General features: G+C 43.4%; 2 protein-coding genes across 4 annotated transcripts in view; one reads left to right on the top strand and one right to left on the bottom strand.

The window, feature by feature from the left end:
• Positions 1-423: 423 nt before the first annotated feature.
• Positions 424-11,239, top strand: ALDH5A1 (aldehyde dehydrogenase 5 family member A1). Its single transcript, XM_037380552.1, has 10 exons — positions 424-723; positions 819-902; positions 2,358-2,528; positions 2,822-2,938; positions 3,374-3,517; positions 4,398-4,541; positions 5,815-5,973; positions 7,339-7,508; positions 8,270-8,328; positions 8,483-11,239. Exons 1-10 carry the CDS (start codon positions 424-426, stop codon positions 8,686-8,688), a joined length of 1,554 nt encoding a protein of 517 aa, XP_037236449.1. The 3' UTR covers positions 8,689-11,239.
• Positions 11,240-13,345: 2,106 nt separating this feature from the next.
• KIAA0319 (KIAA0319 ortholog) overlaps positions 13,346-20,859 on the bottom strand; it is a 59,341-nt gene continuing 51,827 nt past the window's right edge. For 2 of the 3 annotated variants that reach the window (XM_037381814.1, XM_037381811.1), the window contains 3 exons: positions 20,708-20,798; positions 19,044-19,135; positions 13,346-18,165 (listed from right to left, as the gene is read on the bottom strand). In XM_037381814.1, coding sequence (XP_037237711.1) covers positions 17,987-18,165; positions 19,044-19,135; positions 20,708-20,798 — 362 coding nt within the window. In that variant the 3' untranslated portion in view covers positions 13,346-17,986. The remainder of the gene's footprint in view (positions 18,166-19,043; positions 19,136-20,707; positions 20,799-20,859) is intronic. The other variant, XM_037381813.1, reaches the window with a different exon arrangement.

Consider the following 20,859-nt stretch of genomic DNA (forward strand, 5'->3'; position numbering starts at 1 on the left):
GTGAGGGCCACCAGCCCCCTCAGCAGAGACCGACCATGGCCACCACAGGACCCAGCAGGCGGAGGTGAGGGCCAGTAGCCCTCAGGGCAGACGATCAACCACAGCCATTATAGGACCCAGCAGACGGAGGCGAGGGCCACCGGCCCCCACGGGGCACTGGCCACTGCCGCCACGGGACCCAGGGGACCAAGGCAAGGGCCACGGCCCCAGCGCGACCACAGCCCCCCGCGGGCCGGTACCGCTGCAGCGCAGCCACCAGCACCCCAGCCGCCGGCACACGGGGCGCCGGGACGCGGAACCCCCCGCCCCCCTCCGCGGGGCAGCCCCGGCGCCCCCGCCTCGCCGCCGTGCCCCGGCCCCTCCGAGCTCCGCCTCCGGGGCGGGCTGGGCCGCGGCGCCGCCGCCTGTCAGCGCTGCGCGGCCATGGCGGGCCTGCTGCCGGGGCGGGCTGCCGCCGCCCGCCGCCGCCTGCTCCTCGTCCCCCCGCCGGCCCCGGCCCCGGCCCCGGCGCGGGGCGGCAGCTGGGCGCTCCCCGCCGGCCTGGTGCGCCGGGGCGGGCTGGTGGGCGGCCGCTGGGTGGAGGCTGCCGGCGCCTTCCCGGTGCGGGACCCGGCCAGCGGCGCGGAGCTGTGCAGGGTGACCGACTGCGGGGCGGCCGAGGCGCGGGAGGCCGTGCGGGCCGCGCACCGGGCCGGCGCCGCCTGGGGCCGCCTCCCCGCCAAGGTGAGCGGCCGCGGAAGGTGGCGGAGGGGGGTCCCGCCGGGGCGGGCGGGCCGGGAGGCGCGGGCAGCGGCCACGGCAGCCTTCTCTGTCCCCAGGAGAGGAGCCGGCTGCTGCGGCGGTGGTACGAGCTGGTGGTGGAGAGCCGGGAGGAGCTGGCGCGGATCATAACGGCGGAGAACGTGAGTGCGGCGGTGGGGTGGCCCCGCCAGCCCAGCCTGACAGGGCTGCCGGCACCGAGATAACCCCAAGCCGGCAGCACCAGAACACCCTGCGTGCCCGTCACCCTAGCCACAGTACCTTCCCTCCTTCATCACTTAAAAAAGCCGAGCCCAGGGGACACGTTGTGCACTGGCGTCGCGCCCTTGGGTCGGCGGGTGACACCTCGGGTGCCTCCCTCGGACACACGCAGGACACTGACTGCGGCGATGGTGGGACCCACCGGCCAGCAGGAATGGGCCCGTGTTGTGCTCTGCGGCCTTGGTGCGCCTGTGCTTTGCTTCGGTAGAATTACTCTAGATAATTACCATCAAACGTTCGTTGTGTGACGTTGTGTCATTAAGGGAAGGTTAATCAATAATTCCAAGAAAACACTAAAACAGTCTTCTTGCGAAGCCAGATCTGAAACCAGATTTGGCAAAAGAAGTTCAGCCGTGGTCAAGATAAGTCTGTATGGGGAAAGCAAATGGAGGTTCGGTCCCCGACAGCTGTAACTAGAGGGTTCACTGTTTCTTTGAGACCCCCAGAAGACTAAAATGCATGTAAGGAGCATGCATGACACCTAATTAACACAATACCACCTATTTCTGGGAAATGAATGAATATGTATGGCTCTTCCGACAGGTCTAATGCATAAACATACGTATGGTCTATATAACCTTGCCTAAATGTGGCACGCACGTTAGGTGGAGCAATCCCCTGTGCATCCAGCACTGCAGTAAAGGATTGCCGGCTGCTTAATGCTACATTGGCGTTAAGGAGCTTTCTTATTCCCAATATTGGTGACAGTTTTGGCGACCCAGATGGGTCTTCACAGCAGAAATACTTGTGTTTTATCAGTTTCATTAACTCGGGGGAAAAAATTGCAGTGCTATTAAAGCAAGTTGGACTCACTCGGTGTGCTTTGGTTTGCATCACAGAGCAAACTGGGAGCTTGCAGACTGGTATCATTTTAGATGAAACCATGCTGGAAGATACTTCAGCAGCTCCTCTGTGGTGTCCCAGCTGCTAATGGTCATTCAGTCTGTGGCATCAGACCTGGAGGTAGTCCAAAGTAATACTTCCCCAAAACAAATGTCCCTGGCATAAACTTGGAACTCTTTCGCCATGAGTTGCATCTTCTTCAGAATGGTAGTAGCAGCTAACTGCAGAGACACGTGCTGTGTTTGCTAGTCTAGCTCCTTGTCACAAGGCAGGTATGAACCAACATGCAAAATGTTGAACATACAATGCTGGTGGATTTGAGCTGCGCAGCTACTGCTGATGTGATCACATAATCTTTTTTGGAGATCACAGTGTACGTGTTGGAGGTATTATAACATACTCTGAAAAGAACAGAAACTCCGAAATTACTTGAATTTGGTTTTATTGCTTTGGTCTGCTGCTTACAGTGTGTCTTCAATCTGATCTAATCAAAGGGGAAGCCTCTGAAAGAAGCACAGGGTGAAATCCTGTATTCTGCCTCGTTTCTGGAATGGTTTGCGGAGGAAGCTCGCCGGGTTTATGGTGATGTCATTCCAGCATCTGCGAAAGACAGAAGAATCCTGGTGCTGAAGCAGCCAGTAGGAGTGGCAGCCATTATAACCCCAGTAAGCATAGCTGAGTTTTTCAAGTCATGCGAGGGTTTTTGGCTCAGCCCGCAGTGTGGGGCTGTGGCCTTATGTCTCCTCCAGCTCTGGTGAACACCCTTGTGAAGCTTCTTTTGTGCCTTCTACTCACTTCTTCCTGGGTTGGCAGTGCTTCTCTGTAATGTTTAGTTAGACAAAGCACGCGATGCAGGTCTGTTTAAGTTAGCGCATAATCACAGAAAACATCAGCTACTTCTGCAAGAACGGGAGGCAAACTTTTCTCCAGTTTGATTGTACTTTTTTCTTTCATCCAGTGGAATTTCCCCAGCGCTATGATTACCCGGAAGGTTGGTGCAGCTCTGGCAGCTGGCTGTACGGTGGTGGTGAAACCTGCAGAGGACACACCTTTATCAGCATTAGCTCTTGGGGAGGTGAGCTTTTGTGCGGAGGTGTACCTTAGCAGTGAGCTGCAGCTGTAAGTGGGGAGTCTGGTGGGCTTTGAAGATAACTCCGGCCAGCTTCATACATGAAGAAAGGGCAAACTGGCTGACTTGAGCTGCAGGTTTTAATTTAGTAAGAATCTCTGAAAGTTGCCTCTGACATGGCCTAGAGCCTCAAGGAGGACCTGGCCGTTTAGCTACTCAAAACATCTTTATCTTTTTCCCTTGGTTACTTTGAATGACAGCCAGCCTTAAACCAGAGTGAAACCGCTCTTTTGACACCATGGCATCTGTTACTAGTTGTGCTGTGCACTTTGGGCTTCCACTGACTTACAGACTGACTTCTTCAAAACAAACAAATGTTAAGTGACTATTCCTCATACTAAATGCACTGATAATGCAAATTCTCTGTTTCTTTTGTCGCAGCTTGCAAACCAGGCTGGAATTCCAGCGGGAGTGTATAATGTTGTTCCTTGTTCCAGAGAACAGACACCGGTTGTAGGGGAGGTTCTGTGCACTGACCCATTGGTAGCCAAAATATCTTTTACTGGCTCTACAGCAACAGGAAAGGTACATAAGGGCACAGAATATCCTTGAAGATTATTACTGTGGTTATACTGGAAAGGTAGGGGCAAAGTTTGTGCCTTTATACAGAGCCTTCTTCTTTTCTGGCTGCTGTACACAGATTGTCAGATTGTCCAAATAATTGTGTGCTTGAGATACTGTCTGTTTACTTTAGTATCAGTACTTCACAGAAGGATGCCTGTGTGCAGCTTCGGATAACTGCCCTTTATTAAATTATAATGTGAACAGTTCTGTAGAGATGCTCTTGTTCCATATCATAGCATGACAACATACTGATAAGAACACTGCAGTTGAGTTCAAAGGTGCTATTCAGGAACGGCTTCTGCAGTTGAGAGAAAGTATTAGAGAAGTGAGGCCCTTGAATCTCTCCTGTCAACCTTAGTCAATAAGCAATCTTGTCACCATCTCAAATGAAATCAGTAAAACAGCAGAGTGACAAGAAGATTATAGAATTCTATGGGATAGCTGTATGCAGAATGAAGAACTCTTGGTATCAAGGCAAATCTTGATCCCAAGTTCTGTCGTATCGTGGAAGAATTTTCTAAGAATAGTCAAGATTTTTATTACCAAAAAATGAAAAGAACGAGCAAACAAGAGTGACAATATTAGTGTATAAAAGCCTGACCTGACCTGAAATTGATGAAAATCCTTCTCTTTGTTATTTCTTGACCAGAATTTGATCTGTAAAGATTTTACTGAATGAAATTAGTCCTTGTTTTGTATGAGAAGGCAGATGGTCCAGCATTATAGAGAAGATGCAGATTAATTCCCTGCCAGAGTTAGTTTTTCACTGCTTTCCATCTGTGGTTCCACACTTTACATGTGGTAGAGGTACAGACTCCTCTGTCTCCTCTGTTGCCTGCAGATACTGCTGAAACACGCAGCTGGCACTGTGAAGCGAGTTTCCATGGAGCTTGGAGGACACGCTCCTTTTATAGTGTTTGACAGCGCCAACGTGGAGCATGCTGTTGCAGGAGCCCTTGCTTCCAAGTATAGAAACTCGGGGCAGGTAAGAGTAACCTTTTTGTCCTTGATTCTGCAAAGCGAATTGCTGTAGTTTAAGCTGTAAACAAGTTATTTTATGTTAAAGGAAAGCATAGAACATTTCATTGAGAAGAGAAAGATGCTGGAGTCATGCATGGCTCTGGGCGCTCGAGCGAGTTGTCAGCGAGTCTGCGTAACACCACTGTAACATCCTGTGTGCTTTCACAACATAGTGGCAGTCAGTAATATCCGTGAGAAGGGAGATGTTCACCAGTCATACGCTTTAGTAGCATTACATTCATTGGAGAACTACAGCTCTGAAAAGACACCATCCTGCCTGAGTCCTCAGGATTATATTTTGTAACATGTGCCTAGCTCTTTCTTAAAATCATGGCTTCAAGGCTCATGGTTAAATGTTTCTATCTGTAAGACTGTGTGTTTGATCCAAGTCTTTCCTTAACACCCAGCAGGAGTTAAGGGGATCGAAATCTGTTAAGACACTCGTGGCTAGATTTTTCCACATTGAGTAGCTTAAAAAAGTGATAGACAGGATTCAATTGTACATTGCTTCAAATTTATTTTACTTGGAGTAAAAAACTTTTTAAGAGCATCACTTTCCAGAACAGCTGAGTAGGGCTGTGCGGAGACTGGTCCAGCCTTGTAGGTATTAGCCCTACACATGAGCTGACGAACTCCAGCTTTGGAGAAGCAGCAAGGTTTTGGTGGGATTGGGAGGTCATTTGGTTGGAAAAACGTTGCTTGAATAACACAAGAATTAAAAATAAGACTGATCTTGGGGAGAAAGAAAAGAAACAAAACAATGGAATGTGGACAAGGACCACTGAGTGACCAGTCACAGATTGGACAAGGTCTAATGTAAAAGGTGCCTCTGCTGCTACATAGAAAGATAAAGCAGCTGTTCTTTGTGAGAGACTGTAGCCATCAAAATAGGACACAGTGAGAGCAAAGGGGTAGCACAAGTAAGTAGGCTACTGAAAGCACTTAAAGACAAATTCCAGGAAGAAAGGAAACTCAAACTCAATTAATGAAGGAGTTAGAAAAAAAGACCCCACACCACCAAGCGTGATCTGAGGTTCTGCTGCTCAGCCCAGCGTTCTGCAGTCTAATTAGAAGGCGTTTCTTGCAGCTTCTGGACCTTGGTTGATCCATATATCGGAGGCAGAGGACAGGTCACTGTAGTAACCTGATACTGTGGCTTGGCGGCCAGAATTGATTAATGGATAGATTAAATAGAATATAAACCACTGTTTGTTTTTCCTTTTTGTGTTTGTTTTCAGACCTGTGTTTGCACAAACCGTTTCCTAGTACAAAAGGGAATTCATGACCAATTTGTGGAAAAGTTTGCAGAAGCTATAGAGAGAGAACTACATGTTGGAAGTGGATTTGATGCAAAAACTACCCAAGGGCCACTAATTAATGAAAAAGCAGTGGAGAAGGTATAAATAAATATTTCATTTTTGGTATCTTAATTTTCTTTTTGTGAGCTATAAAGTAACTAGATTTAACAAAACAAGCATGTAAAAAAGTGCAATATAGAATGTATTTGCAGTGTGGCTGGAAGCATGTTCCCTCCTCCAAGTCCATGTGCACAGACAGACGAACAGATGCAGCCAGTTAATGTATCATTCCTGTTTCCATTAAGAGAAGAAGAGATTCCTGCTTTAGGAGAAACAGATTCCTCCCGATTATTCCTAACTGTTCTCAGGAATCTTTACTGAAATTGGATATACTGTGAGAGTTGTGTGGTGATCCTGCAGCTCTGAAGCAATGTGAATGACAACTTACTTGGAAGAACAGTGCCTCTGTTTTGGAAAAAGCTAAGCCAAATAATAAATTGAAGTTAAAAATACTAGAACTCTGGATGTTGTAATGACTTGAAACATTAACGTGCATGGTTTGGGTCTTCTGTTGTGGGTGACTCATGACTTCAGGAAATTATTTTTTTGTAAAATCACAGTAAGTCACATTTTCTGTAATATTTAATTTTCCTTAAGATTAAAGATTATTAAATTATGTGGTTCATACTTTCTAAGATACTATGGCTCAGTTATACGCAGGCTTGGTTTTAATCCCGTTACACTCGAACACTGCCAGAATCTTTCTGCTTATCAAATAATAGAATATGGAAATATTCCGAGTTACTTGGGAGACAGAGGATACTCTGTACTTTAGGTCTTTACTTCCTGCCTTCCCTTTGTGCATCACAGAAGTATAGTGTGTGTGTGTATGATATACATCTAAATAAGCAAGGACTTGTATATACACACGTATATAGTCACTACCTGCCTTTCTGTAATTTCAAAGGACAGTATTCTAGGTGGCGACTGCTACTTCAGTCTTCTCATTACTTTCTCATCTTTGGATGAATTGTAGGTGTAGGGGGTAGAAAATGTTCTTGCCAGTACCATCTTGAAAGCTGTCTGTTTTTCTTTAAATGACAGATATGTAAATCTGTTTTCATAATGCTTGATCACTGATACCAGGTGTACTTAGTCCTGCAAAGACTTTTTTTTTGTTCTCGTAATAGATGTAACCTTTTCATTTCGACAGAGAAGCTGAATCTTTAATATCCATGAGACTGGGGCCATACTTGTAATTTATCCCTCTGAAATTGTCAAACTGAGAGAAATAAAAATCCAAGGGAAATTTTAAATAATACTGAAAATGGTGTTCTACAAAGTATAAACCTCCTAAAAATCTTCTATTTAATACTGAAGAGTATTAATAATTTTGTCAGTGGAAAATACACTATTGTTCATTCCTAAATGCTGCGTTTCTGATTTTTGTTTTGCCTACCTCAGGTAGAGAGACACATAAATGATGCAGTTTCTCAAGGAGCATCTGTTGTGACTGGAGGGAAACGACACAGCTTGGGGAAGAATTTCTTTGAGCCAACATTACTTAGTAATGTTACAACAAAAATGCTTTGTACCCAAGAGGAGACATTTGGCCCTTTAGCACCGGTTATCAAGTAAGATTAGTCATTTTCCAGATTAAAAATCGCAATTAAAAAACCAATGAAAGATTATTTTGAATAAATAAGATTTGAATGACAGTTTCCCAAAAGATGCTTTTGTAGGATCACACAAGTCTTGTAATAAGACTAGGTTACACATGTGAAGACTTACTTTGGTTATGTGGCTTGTTTCTCTTCTGACCCAATTTTAGCATCTCTGCAGCTTTTTGAAAATTTTATTTTAAATTGTATTAGCAGTTAAGCAAGGGTAGAGAACAACAAAATTTTCATCAGCTTCATGATCAGTGCTATGAAGTAGGAGGCAGGACTTTGCAGTTTGTCCTGTGATTTGCTAGTCCAAAGTTTTTCTAATGAAGGGTAACTTAGAGCTCTCTTTTCTCCATAAAACCTTCCCTGCCTCCATCCAGAGCAGCTGGATGGGATAGAAGAAATACAGTTACCTCTTAGCTGAGAGTGCTTGTGTAATTGGGGAAATTGGTGGGGTGACCCATGTGAAGTAAATGTTTTTGCTACCAGTATCTAGGGAGGAGACAGGCAATCTGAACGACTTAACCGCAGTTTAAATTAAGAAGAAGTGGTAGGAACTCCTCCATTGCTTCAAAGTGAAAATTACATTAGATGTTTAAAATACACTTTTGGGAAAAGCCTGCATCTTGACTTTCTTATTTCTGGTAAGGCTGCTGCTTGTTTGTAAGTCAGCAAGACGGTAGATGAACCGCAGGCCTCATTTTTTTTTTTTCTCTTTATATTGACAGATTTGAGACTGAAGCAGAAGCTATTGCTATAGCGAACGCAGCTAATGTGGGTTTAGCAGGTATGTCTCTCTGTCAGATAAATGTATTTCTGTGGGTTTATGAGCGTTATGGGGTGATGATTCTTAATGTCAGTAAGTCTGTTTTTTACAGTCTTCTGCAACTGTTCTTCCTGATTTTAATTTCATTCCTGTTATGTCTGTGTCTGCACGGCAGGATATTTCTACTCCCAAGATCCAGCCCAGATCTGGAGAGTTGCAGAACAGCTGGAAGTTGGAATGGTTGGTGTTAATGAAGGCATAATCTCAGCAGTGGAGAGTCCTTTTGGTGGCGTAAAGGAGTCTGGCTTAGGGCGAGAAGGTTCAAAATACGGCATTGATGAATACTTAGAAATAAAATATGTCTGCTTTGGAGGCTTATAAAAATCTTCAAAAAGCACAATCCCAACAGCTTGGAAAAGAGTGCTGTAGTTTTAATAAGCTTCTTGAACCAGAAATAAGTATGAATGCAACTTCTGCCTTTAAAACTAAGCAACCCTGTTCTGTATGTGTAGAGCTATTTACAGTATTATGTGCTGCTGTGTTTTTACACGTTCTTTGTATGTTTTTTCAGCAATGTGATCACAATGTCCATCATTTTTAGTAAGGAGTAGGGAAGAATGCACATTTATTATTCTCGGATTACCTCTGTGTAACTGGGAGGACTTGGAGACTTGTGCGTAATGAAAACAGATCATAATCTATGGCAAGGGGAAATCAGACCCCTATTTTCTACTGCCTGTAATGTTTCAGTGTGGATGTGGAACGCTTTGGGGGACGGCAGTGTCCCCTTTAGAATTTTGTGTAAATACTCACCTTTTCTAATGTGGTTATGTGAGTCTCTTTTAGAAGCAGGAGTGTCTTTTTCTTTTCTTTTTTAATTTTGGGAGAATCTGATGCTTATGAAAGCTAAGGAATTGCTTTTAGCTACAGCTCGGTATCCACTCAGGCAAACTGACAGCTTTTTCAGCGCACATTAATGCTGGCTGTAGAGCTGCCACCTGCTCAGCTGTAGTTTGTGCCTAACAGCTTGCACACCTGGAATTAAACATCAAACAGCCCTTGTTTGATGGTTTGTGAGCCCCAGCATCCTGGAAACAGGACAGTCCAGGACGAGGACTTGCTGGCTTAGTGAGTGGGAGGAGGCAGATGGGATGCTTACTTGCAAGAATAACTTGCAGAATTGTAAGGGGATGCTGTAAAAGTTGTATGAAGGAAGCGCAGACGGTGACAGGACGATACAGATAAGCTCCCTTTCATGAAAACAACTTGGCTTTCCTTTGGGAGAAGTACAGTCGCTGATGCAAATGTTGTTCAGTGTCCAAAGGAACGTGACTCGCCACCTCCAAAGAACACGAGCAGAGAGATGGTTACATTCCATGGGCTTTGTGCCTTGAATTGGATTTGTGGTTACACAGGTGAATGTCCATTAGGGAGGAATGTTTAAAAGCCTTTAAACTTGGCTAACTTGTGACCTAATAAAGATTTAAATAGAAGTGATAAGAGGTGAGACTTCTACACATCGCCTCACTATTTTATCACCTTCAAAAGATGACATAAAGCTTCTTTAATACAAAAGCAATGCTGTTTTAATGGCAGTCAAAAGCAGCACTTCAAAAACCATGCAATGTTAATTTGGCAAATAAGTCAGCACTACAGAAGCTAAGGGGAATAAATTTCATTTGCGTTGGTTAACTTTACTTGGTGGGGCTTTACCCATTAATTATTAAAAATAAATAGAAGGAGGCAACAGAGCTCTTCTTCCTATACAGTAATGAATGTACCCTGTGAAATGGGATATTTTAAGGTATTTTATCCAGTCAGGAAAAGAGGTACCGGGTAGCAAAAGACCTGGGGGGGGCATGGGGGAAGAAAAGCGAGTCAGAACTGAGTTTCATGGGGTTTTTTAAAGCGCACATAAGGTAGCATTGATTGCTACTTATTATTTCTAACTATTTTTTATGGTTCTATTTGTGTAACACTTGAGACCAGGTGGGTCTGGAGCACATTATCTGGCAGTGGAGCGTGTGTGCACATGATTGCCAACCGAAGGGTGGTTATAGGATGCTTGCTGCCCTTCCAGTAATTTCCAGCGCACCAAAGATGCACATTTAAGATAGCAAGGACTTAATACTGTTATCAGTTGCAGCATTATGTGCTTGTCAAGAACAGAAAAAGGATGGCCAATTTATACACTAGTTGCAAGAAACTTATCTTAACAGCCAACTTCTAAGCTTATGCTATTGAGCGCACAAGGCTGCCTGAATTTGGGGAATACGGTGGTGTGGAAGAGGCAGCTGTTTGCCAGCCCTGGCTGCCACTACATGTTTGTCCATCACTCAAAAAGTAACTAGGAAGGCGGCGGCCATAACTTGGTGCCTGGGTACCAGAGCGCAGTGATGCAGGCACACTGCTGTATGACAGTGCAGTCTTGAATGTGGGTGTACTTGTTGGCACTGTGCAGCTGGAGGATAAATTCTTTAACCCATGCTCTATTCATTGCAAAGTTATTGATCTGATGCATTGGTACATTTAAAAACTTGATGTCTTTCCCATAATAGCACTGTTAAAATTAATGAGTAAATGTTTACTTTTTTTCTAGCAAATGATACCTTTTACTATGCCTGGTAAGAAGCACAAACCATAACTGAAGATAACATATGTAATAAACTTTAAAAATATCTTTGTCTAGATTGGATTGTGGTTGGAGTCCAGCATAGTATCCTTGTGTCAGTAAGGTCTACTTCAGTTAAGCACAGAATAATCTTAAAGTTGTCTTCATGACAAAAGCTGTGATTCTTCAACAAAAGATACACTGGAATTCTCACACCTCAGTTATGTTGATTACACCTGTGATAGTTTAGCAATTTCTGGCTGTTAAAACTGTGATAGGAAAAATGTTTTCATTTAATAAATAACTTCTGTGAAAGCACTGGATTATGTGGTTTATTACCTTATTAAAAGTGGACTCGACAATCTGACAGCAGCCACATTAAGTTCAGTCTCAGATTTGCACAGAGTATATTTTTAACCCAGCTTTAACACGGGAAAGACGACACTTCTTTGCATCCACATGTTCATGAGGTGTAAGATTTTGGTTACCCCAATTACGGTCCCTTGCACCTACATCAAATCAATGAGACTACTGTGACATACCAACACACCATCAGTCATTTTGTGTGCAAGTCTTTTATCTGAACCAAACATTCTACCACACGATCTAGGCTTTGTGGATTAGAGTGGCTTTCCCTGCTTTCAGGATATGATTACTGACATAATTCTTTACTGCAGATTTTACTTAAGATTTAAAACAGATTTTTGGAAGCTTTTTTATTTTCTTTTAGTTAATACAGTTTTGAAGCTTCAGAAACCGTCTTCAGTTTCCATCCTGACTTAGTCATGGCCAATTTCCATTTTGTTTTCCAGTATTACCCTTTAAAGAGCTGTTGTTTGATCCCCCACTGCCTGTCCTCTCTGTGCAATAAACTCTTGAGAAACTATGTTTACCTGTTCTACTAGGTACTGGCATTTTTAGCTTTAACAGGCAGAAGTTACCTCCAACCACAGTGCACAAGCTTTTTTTTTTTTGCAAGTCACTCTAGTAACACTTGTCCATGGGTACGCTAAGCTGGCAAGGCTACCCTGGGTGCTCAGGATGGGTGAGGGAGGCTTTTGATGCTGCTAACATTGATCCAATACCAGTGAGGACAGACAGTCAGGCTTACTGAGAAGTATGTCAAGCCCAACCACTACCTAGTACTTAATTTTGTTCACAGTAGCTGGCAGACTGCATCTAGTTACCTCTTGTCACCAAGGTCAAAGACATGTTTAAGCAGGCCAGTGTTCTGCAGCCTATTTCCCAGACACTGGTGGTTTCAGACACATTTTAAGATTTTAGACACGTTTTTCTGATTACCTGTATGTTTTGTGACTTACTTATGAAAGCCAATAGCAGTTTAAATAGTTTGCACAGACTAAAATAGTTTTTACTGTTCTAAATCAACGGGGCATCCTTTAAGTAAAAGCAGCTCCATGCTTTGACTTGGCATCGAAGTAACTGTCTTGGTGAAACTGGCAGAGCCAGAAGTGTAACCGGTCATGCCCTTGGTCCCAGCCCCACAGCTGAGGGAATGATTGAGCTATCTAAAGGAGGAGGTTTAAATATGGTGCTCAGAAGCTCCAAGTTCAAATTTAACACTTGTGTAAAGTGTTTTCAATGTCAAAACTCTCTGCCTATGACCTTCCAAGACACAAGAAGTTGGTGGTTTAATTCACTGTATCAGCGAATGCTGAAGCTACTTGACCCTGCTGGCTGGAGGCGTCAGGAATCACTGCAGCAGGTTCCTGACAGCGCAGGGGGAGGCTGCTGTCACCACCATCACAGTGCAGGAACGGTCGGGCAGGCTCCATCCCTCAGCAGAGGACACTATCCCACCAGCTCTCAGCAGCCATGATTCCCCTGCAGGGGCAGAGCGTGACGGGAGGAGGTACCCTGTGAAGTGTGGCACCGTGCATCCAAATACCCTTACTGCTGCCTGATGCGTTGCAGGAGCGGGCTGGAAACTAGGACCATGCGTGGCAATCAGCTGAGGGGAGCGCGCTGGAGCTTGTATAGACACAACAATTAACATGATGAGTCATGCTGAGAGAGCACAGGGGAGCGGGGACAGATGGCACCAAGGGTGGCTCCAAGGAAAGGTAACACCTTGCTGTTGATTGATGGTAGTTAACCACCAATCAGGGATTGCCTAGTATGCAATGCTTAGCTCAAAAGAACCAATCTGTTTAAAATGCACGACTTCTGAAAGTATATATACCTGTGTTTCTATACAATAAATTGACATTTGCTTGCATCAAGCTGCGTCCCGTCTCCATCGCAGCACCTCTTTGCTTTTGTCAGTTGGAAGGGAAGGGATCAGATCGTGCACTGCTGCTATGTTTGAGTACAGATAGGAGCGATGGTACACAACTTACCTCTGCTGGGCTGACCTGAGTGTTGCATCCAATACAGAATACCATGTCTAAAAGAGTACCTGACAAGTTCCAAGAAGGAAAGACAAAACTTTATTAGTAGTTACATAAATGTAGTAATTTTGGCTCAGAAATGGTTCCAGTTACAATACATTATCATTTCCAATAAATAACATTTTCTAGAAACAGATTCCTAATATAAATTCTGTAATTGCTCACCCATCCACCCACAGGGAGAAGCGTTTCCATACAGAGACAAGCGCCTGATGTGTGGCTCATCTGCAGCTGATTTGTAGCCTGTGCAAGAGAAAATGATTTGCCTTTTCTGCCCCCTTTTTTACATTTTATTTCTAAGCTTTAAGGTTCCCTCCCTTGCCTTGGGGAGTTCAGGACCAAAAGGGATGTAAAATAGGTTCTCCTTGGCTGCAGAAGTATGGGACTAGTATTCTAGTTAGGGATCAATGATAAGCAATAGCTGGTATTAGGAAACTAATTCACCTCTATCGCATTTCCCTTCTTCTAGAGGAATGTTTAAAAGTCTCTCAAACGTCACATAAATGGCTCACAAAGACTAAGGTAGCTGTCATCTTATTACCACCATCCCGAAGGTCCAGCTGACTACTGCCCATTATCATTATATTGAGGGGCGAAACTAGTTTCACTTGAGGCTTAAAACAGGAATAGGAAATTTGCCCAAGAACTTGATGATTTCAAGATCATCGTAACTGTCTAAGGAACATTTAAATTCAGCATAGAGAACGCACGCACGCATTGACTCTCTTTCTGTCAAGCTCCTTGGCATGTGTGCGCACTTCTGTTTGCCCACTAAAGACCAAGCAAGGAAAATTAGCATCATACAAGCAAACACAGCCTGACAGCACAAAACCAGATGCTTGAACAGTACCTGTACCTGATGCATCACAGACTGCTAAGACTGTTTACCTAAAAGGACACAGTTGAAAATGTACTCTTACACATGAAACAAGAATAACCTTTTTTCTCCTCCCCAAATAAACAAACCTCTACAATTAGACTGTTCACATTTTGCTTGAATTTCTCAGCAATTTACTCAGTTAATATGAAAAGCTGAACCACAGGACAGAGAATCTGGATGTGCATCTCAGCAGATTTGCCAAGGTAAATTCTGTTTCATACTGCAGTAGCATTTCGGTTAAGAAAATTAAAAACACAAGCCAAGAACCTGTTCGCAGCATGGCAGTTTCATGCTCCATATCCACTGTGTTAAGTACTGAACCTGTTTAACACTGCTGGAAGTAATGCTGAGGAATTTTTTTTCCAAAATATACTCCTTACTTATCAGCACACTGCCTTCAAAGAGAGGCAGTATCTTAGCAGTGCCACACTGAATTTATTCTTTATTTTCAGTGAACTTTGAGCCATACATGACAAGTTGTATCTGGTTTCCTCTGCTTTTCAGTGCAGACAAGACTGTTGGGAATATCCTCATCCTTATTTCACAAAGAAGCTGCCAGCACACCTTCTGTATGTGAAGGAAAAAGGCATGTGGAAGTACATGTGAGGACTGAGAACCTTCTTCAATCGCACCATAACCCAAACCAGAAGGCTAGCATCAGAATCTACCGTTGTGTTTGCACCTTAACAGCTAGCCCTCTGACCCTTTCAGTCCAGGTATGACCTGACATTCTGCAAGAAAGCAACAGTTCTAGAGATTATACTGAATCAAGATACAAGGCTTGCTACAGTATCTCCTAAAGTGCTGATAAAAATGCTTGGTCATGTGACACACACACAGTATCACAAATTCACAGAGCCAGAAACTATTAGTTTCAACTTCTGTGCAAGTTTCATATTAAGAGCAAGCCTGATTTTATGTAAGAGGAATGAGTTCTCCTTCCAAGGAGGTGGAAGGATCAAACTAGTAGAATTAGAAGCAGATCACAAATGTAAACTATATTCAACTTTCAAAACATACCTAAAATACCATTAGCAACAAAGATATCAAACCATCATCTAGGGAACAATTTAATAAGCAACTTCCACTCGCTAGGAACTTATACATTGAGAATTGGTCAAATGTTTCTTATTTGTTCAAGTCAGAAATACTTAGCCAGATCATGCTTATGTTCTCATGGCACACGAACTTACCACTGATCCAACAAAGATCTGAACCCACAGCATATGTTTGTGTGGGAGGGGGGAATAGCTCTGGGAACTCTGCAGCTTTGAGGAAAGCAGGTTTATGATTCCTGTAGTTGTTTTACAAGAGAATCATTCTTTAAGTTTGTTTTTAACAACAACAACAAAGTTATGAATTAAGCTAAGTTTATAGATGAAGGCACACTGGATACAGTATTTAGCAGAAGCATTAATGGCACTGTGGCCAATACAAAGTTGTGGTTCCTAATGCAACGTTCTTTGTTTGCTTAAAAATGCATGTTTCCTAAAGCATAATTCCTGCTACAACATTTTTGGTATTTGTGCAGAATGGATTAAGCTTAACAATTTAATTTAAAAAGGAAAAACAAATTAGTATTTTGAGTGGGCCTTAACTTTCTTCAGGAATGTTTTAAAGTGAACATTGTGTTATGATGTTAATGCATCTGGAGCAGAAATTGAAAGGCGTTTGATACAAGCTGACCTTACTTTTACTGACCAAGTTATTTAAAAATAAATATATACACACACTCAAGAAAGGAGAGGGTGAGATAAAGTAACTTGTTTCAATAGTCTACAACCTCCACACACAATGAGTTAAAACTTGGCTTCTGAAGAACACAAATCATACCATTTATACTGCATCTTGCTGGTGGGCATGGGGAAAACGTGGAAAACACTTGCATTAGCCCTTTCTGGGTCTTCACAGCCTCTCCCACCACTATGACTCCTGTGGCCACACAGCTCACACAGCTCTCCAGAGAAATGCAGGGCTGGGCACAGGATAAGTGTTCCTCAGTGCAGCCTCAGGGACTGTTGCTGGCTGCATTTGAGAACCAAAAGTATGAAAGCAGTTAGGAGCATGCCATGTTGCTGCAACTTTTGACTACCAATTCCTTCCAACCCAGACAGTTATTCTGAATTTTGCCCAGTGTTCAACCCAACTACTCTGTTGTGTCAGACTTCTATGAAAGGATAGAGAAAGCCCCCAAATTCTCCATCAAATCATTCCTTGCGATGCAAGGTCAGTCCCCTCACTGACCCTTCCCATCTCCTCCCCCTGATTTCTATACTGCTCCACCCTTCTGTTAATGGATTCTCCACCACCAGATCTAAAACCCAAAAAGGTTTATATTTAAACCCAACAAAACTACCTGTCCAGAGGCATGTTTTCTCCATCAGAACACACGATTCCTCCAGCTCAGTTCACGACTCCTGCAAGTCAGTAAAGCAACCCCAGGAAAGACCGACATCGTGGCCAGATAGTACTACTGACACAGATGCCCCCACAAATGAGTTTTACATATAAAAGTCAGGATTTCAGTTTGGGATTTCAAGAAAAGTATTGGTGGCATGGCTTTAAAGCCTAACAAGCATGCTGTGAAGAAATTATCCAGATTGCGAACAAGAACATCAGAACTCCAACACATCTACCCTTCCTGAACACTGCAAGGGATCTCTCTAGTCACTGAATAGCAAGAAGAAAGAGTAAAACAATCTAATGTTCAAGCTAAAACCTTCCTCAGCACCAGTTCTCATGACAATGGAGGTAGGTGTTGAACCTCCGGCTCCACATAGCATATTTTGCCACAATCAGTTCACCACACAAACACCTGGCACATTCTGTAATTGAGCAGTGAAGCTGACAATGAAAACCCATCTCAGCTGAGGGTTCAGTCTCAAAAGTTCCAGAGCTCTTCAGAAGTGCTCCCTCAGCAAAACGTTGTTTGAAGGGTGCTCAAAATTCTTCTGGAGGCACATCTCACTGAGTCCTTCCTGCCTTTCTGCTGCCATTTCCTGGCTGGATGTGGCAGACTCCAGAGAACCAAAACACCTTCACCATCACAGAAGCAACCTAAGGCTGGACTTCCCTGCAAGCACCATCCTTTCTACGTAAATACAGGGAACGCTGCATCCTACAGGACACAGATGTATCACAGTACAGATGATTAAATGCAACTGCTAATTGTAAACTTTCTTTGAAACAAAGACATTCCCATCTGATGAGCACTACCCTAGAAAAGGAGGTCACAAAGCACAGTCAGAGATAAATACAATGCACAGAAGTGCTCTCTGTGTTCCCAACCTAAACTGAAAATGAAGACGGAACCTGTGGTCACATATTGCTCTCCATAGTTGCAGGGGAATTTACTTATATTGGCTTTTGCTGCTTTAGGCCAGCATCATAATCACATTGCTTCTCTGACAGAGAGAGGGAGGAGCACAGGACACGAATCTGTATGCATCTTAGTTACTACTCTTAGTAGTGTAACTGCCCTGGCTAGTTTTGTAGCAGCGATACAGGAAAAGAGGCCTTCTGAAGTTCAGACAAACACTCAGCATGGAACATGCAAGAAATAAGACGTGCTTTTCCTTGTTCCTATAACAGTGATAAGAGGAGTTAGCTGACCATCTAATCTTTCCTTCTTCCTTCCCCTAACTGTGCTAGAAATCTACCCTTTCATCTGCAATTAGTTGGTATTTTAGGAAGCTTTCGGTTCTGGAAAAACAGAGGTGGGCCAACATGTTTCAGATGTGTTGGACGAGTGTGTTCTGTGCTTTTACCCTCATTCAGTTATCTGTCTTTGGAGCTGTAGTTGAAGGAAACTCCATTTCTGATGGATCCATTCATGAGAGTTTTAGGATTCTCTCTTTCAATCTTTGCTCTGCTGAAGATAGTGTCCTGATCACTGTCAAACTCTGATTCAGAGACCATCAGACTGGAGTTGTGTTCTGTACTTCTGTGTTTTATACCTGACAATAAAAAAAAAAAAAAAAAAAGGCAAAACAAGCTCATTTGAAAGGTTTCACTTATTAGTAACAACTAACCATCCTCTCCTCTGCTGTGGTATGAAAGGTAAATGAAAACATTCTCTGCAATCCAGCACAATAGTGTGCGCCACCACCACCATCGATACAAAACCTGGCCTAGGAGGTACCATGTACAGTTGGGCAGATACTCTTGTGAGTTCACTGAAGGCCCATCACTTTGGGGCTCCGAAATGTGAATGTGTGTGTTTCAATTTGAAACAATCAGATGATCTTAGCACATAGCTAGTAGACTTCTAATAGACTGAATTTGGAAATTACTCTGTCCACTCAACTATCTGATTAACATGAACGGCAATGAAAGGTCATGGTTGCTACAGAAATGTGATGTCTGTCTTTCTAGGGCAGCAGTTTCTCAGGATGATTTTATTTCCCTGGATTCCAGTATTTCCCCTGCTAAAAACTGAAACCCAGGTAAATTAAATAAAGTGTAAATGAGAGGGTTGCTGCTGAAGTTTACAGCCCTTTAACAGGGCACTTACAGGCCAGGAGGGAATTGCTGCATAGCAACAAAACCAGCTCCACATAGAAGTGGGTGCAGGAGAGGAGGGGTTACATGGAGAAAGCGTGTGGGACAATTAGATGGTCTAAATTAAGACTAACAAAGAAGGTCAGAGCAGTGGCTAAGCGCAAGGCCTCATGAAAGAAAGGAAGAGATTCTCCTCCAACCCTTTCGTTGTTTATACTTGTGCCTGCCATTCCCAAACTTCTAAGCCAGCTTCTGAGCTCCTCCCAGCTGCGGGTGTCAACCCAAACACACTGACTGTAAGCTTGGTGGGTGAGCTCCTAGCTGAAACACTTACCGTATTTGGGTCGTAGCTCCATTCTCTCCTGCTCATCTATATTATCTAGGATGGTGTATTTTGTTTTCTTTCTTATCTTAGTCCTCTTCCTGCTAAAAAGAAAGTTACCACAAAGACATTCAGTTCTCACATAAACCTGCTCCCTCTCCCTTTTCATACACATAGCTACATAGCCCAATACACAGAACCTCATTGTACTTCTGCACCTCCACTCAAAAAGAGCTGTTCCAGTTTATACCTGTATGAAGCAGCTGTGCAATCTTGACCAGAGGGTATAACTTAAATTTTTCTCTGATTTCCAAAATGCAAAAAAGCAAGAAAGTGACTTGTTTTCCTAGGCCAGATGGGTTCAGTTTGTTCAATTTCAACATAGTAACTAGACACAAGGTAGACATATATTCATTCGTTTCCAAATAAAATTTCTGTAAGAATTGGTTAGTCCCAATTTTTATATTTTTAACTGAAGAGCATTTAAGTGGTGCTTGTCTGGTGATGCTGATAGAGAAGACCAGACCAAAACAGAGACGGGCTCCCGCATATATAACTCAAAGCCTTTAAAACCCCCAAAACCCCAGCCAAATCTTGGACTACAGCATGTATTTTCCCTGTAGGTTCCACAAGGCAAAGGGCATCTCCTCCCATTCTGTCCTGTGCAGCATGTCCCTCTTTTTTTACGTGTATCTCTATCAATAAGCTCTCGCTCACTGGCACAAGCCACATAAGGACAAAGGACAGAAACTCAATAAACTATCCCTTTCTCATCAAATCCACACAAGCCTGTGAGGCTCCACCCCACAGCTGTGGGGGTGAAGTGGGGACACACTTTTATTTAAACCTTTCCACTAACAACACTGTTCCTTCAATCACAATAAGGAAATCAGTATCAACTCCCATGCATTTCAAACCGCATCCTTTATATACTGCGAAGACACCCTAGAAAAAGTCGAAAACCTGGAAATATTTTGACAGCATTTCATTTTTGCTAACACCTGAACAAGCTATTTATTTGCTGAGCTTTCTGAGCAGCAGCAAGAACACTTGCTCTACTGACAGAAGTTGCAGGGGCTTGTCAGTTAAAAGAGAATTTCTTGCTGGCTCACTAGGAAAGACTGGAAGGGGTGGCGGGGCAGAGAGGGAAATGACTTACAGTAGTTGGCAAAACTGTTTAAGGGAAGAGGAAGTAAGAAGTCTGTGTGACTGAGACCACTGGACTCCTCTCCTTGCCTGTCAGCCAGATGCAGCCCACCTGCCCACCCTTCCCGTCCAAGGGAGACACCAGGTCGGGAGCAGCTCCCTTCCCAACATTCCTACACAAGCAACCTTCAAGACATGCCTATTTTTTCTTAGCATAGAGTACCTGGAGGACTCAGGGGGAGACATGAAGATCTGCAGTGTATTCTCAGCATTTTTACATAAATTATCTCTTAATATGAAAGATACTCCAATATCAGCTTTTTGGTGTTCAAAATGCAGAAGATCACAGCGCCACAAATGGATACTCCTTTTTTTTTCAGTGAAAGTGTGTCTATACAGAAATAGCTACAGGAAGCTCCTCAAACGTCTGTAAAGAGTTCAGTGGTATAGTACTAAGGACTGGACTAAAATGTTGCAGTTCTGTGCAGTTTTTGTGTGTACCCCATCAAAAAGAGACAGAAATCATGTACCTTTTGCAGCAGCAGATGCAGAACCAGGCAAGCCCTATCATGACCACAATCAAAATGAAAACAGATACAGTCACATAGAGTATACTCCACTCTGAAAAAAGAAAAACATCAGTGCTTTGTAAAGTGGTATGAATAAGATAATTTCTAATGCA

This window comes from Falco rusticolus, chromosome 3 (genome assembly GCF_015220075.1).
Source record: "Falco rusticolus isolate bFalRus1 chromosome 3, bFalRus1.pri, whole genome shotgun sequence".
Classification (NCBI taxonomy): domain Eukaryota; kingdom Metazoa; phylum Chordata; class Aves; order Falconiformes; family Falconidae; genus Falco; species Falco rusticolus.

Excerpts from the sequence above, each read along its gene's own strand:
- ALDH5A1 (XM_037380552.1), top strand. The coding sequence starts at position 424 with ATGGCGGGCCTGCTGCCGGGGCGGGCTGCCGCCGCCCGCCGCCGCCTG. Across the intron at positions 724-818 it reads GGGGCCGCCTCCCCGCCAAG|GAGAGGAGCCGGCTGCTGCG; the intron begins GTGAGCGGCCGC and ends CTCTGTCCCCAG. Across the intron at positions 2,939-3,373 it reads CAGCATTAGCTCTTGGGGAG|CTTGCAAACCAGGCTGGAAT; the intron begins GTGAGCTTTTGT and ends CTTTTGTCGCAG.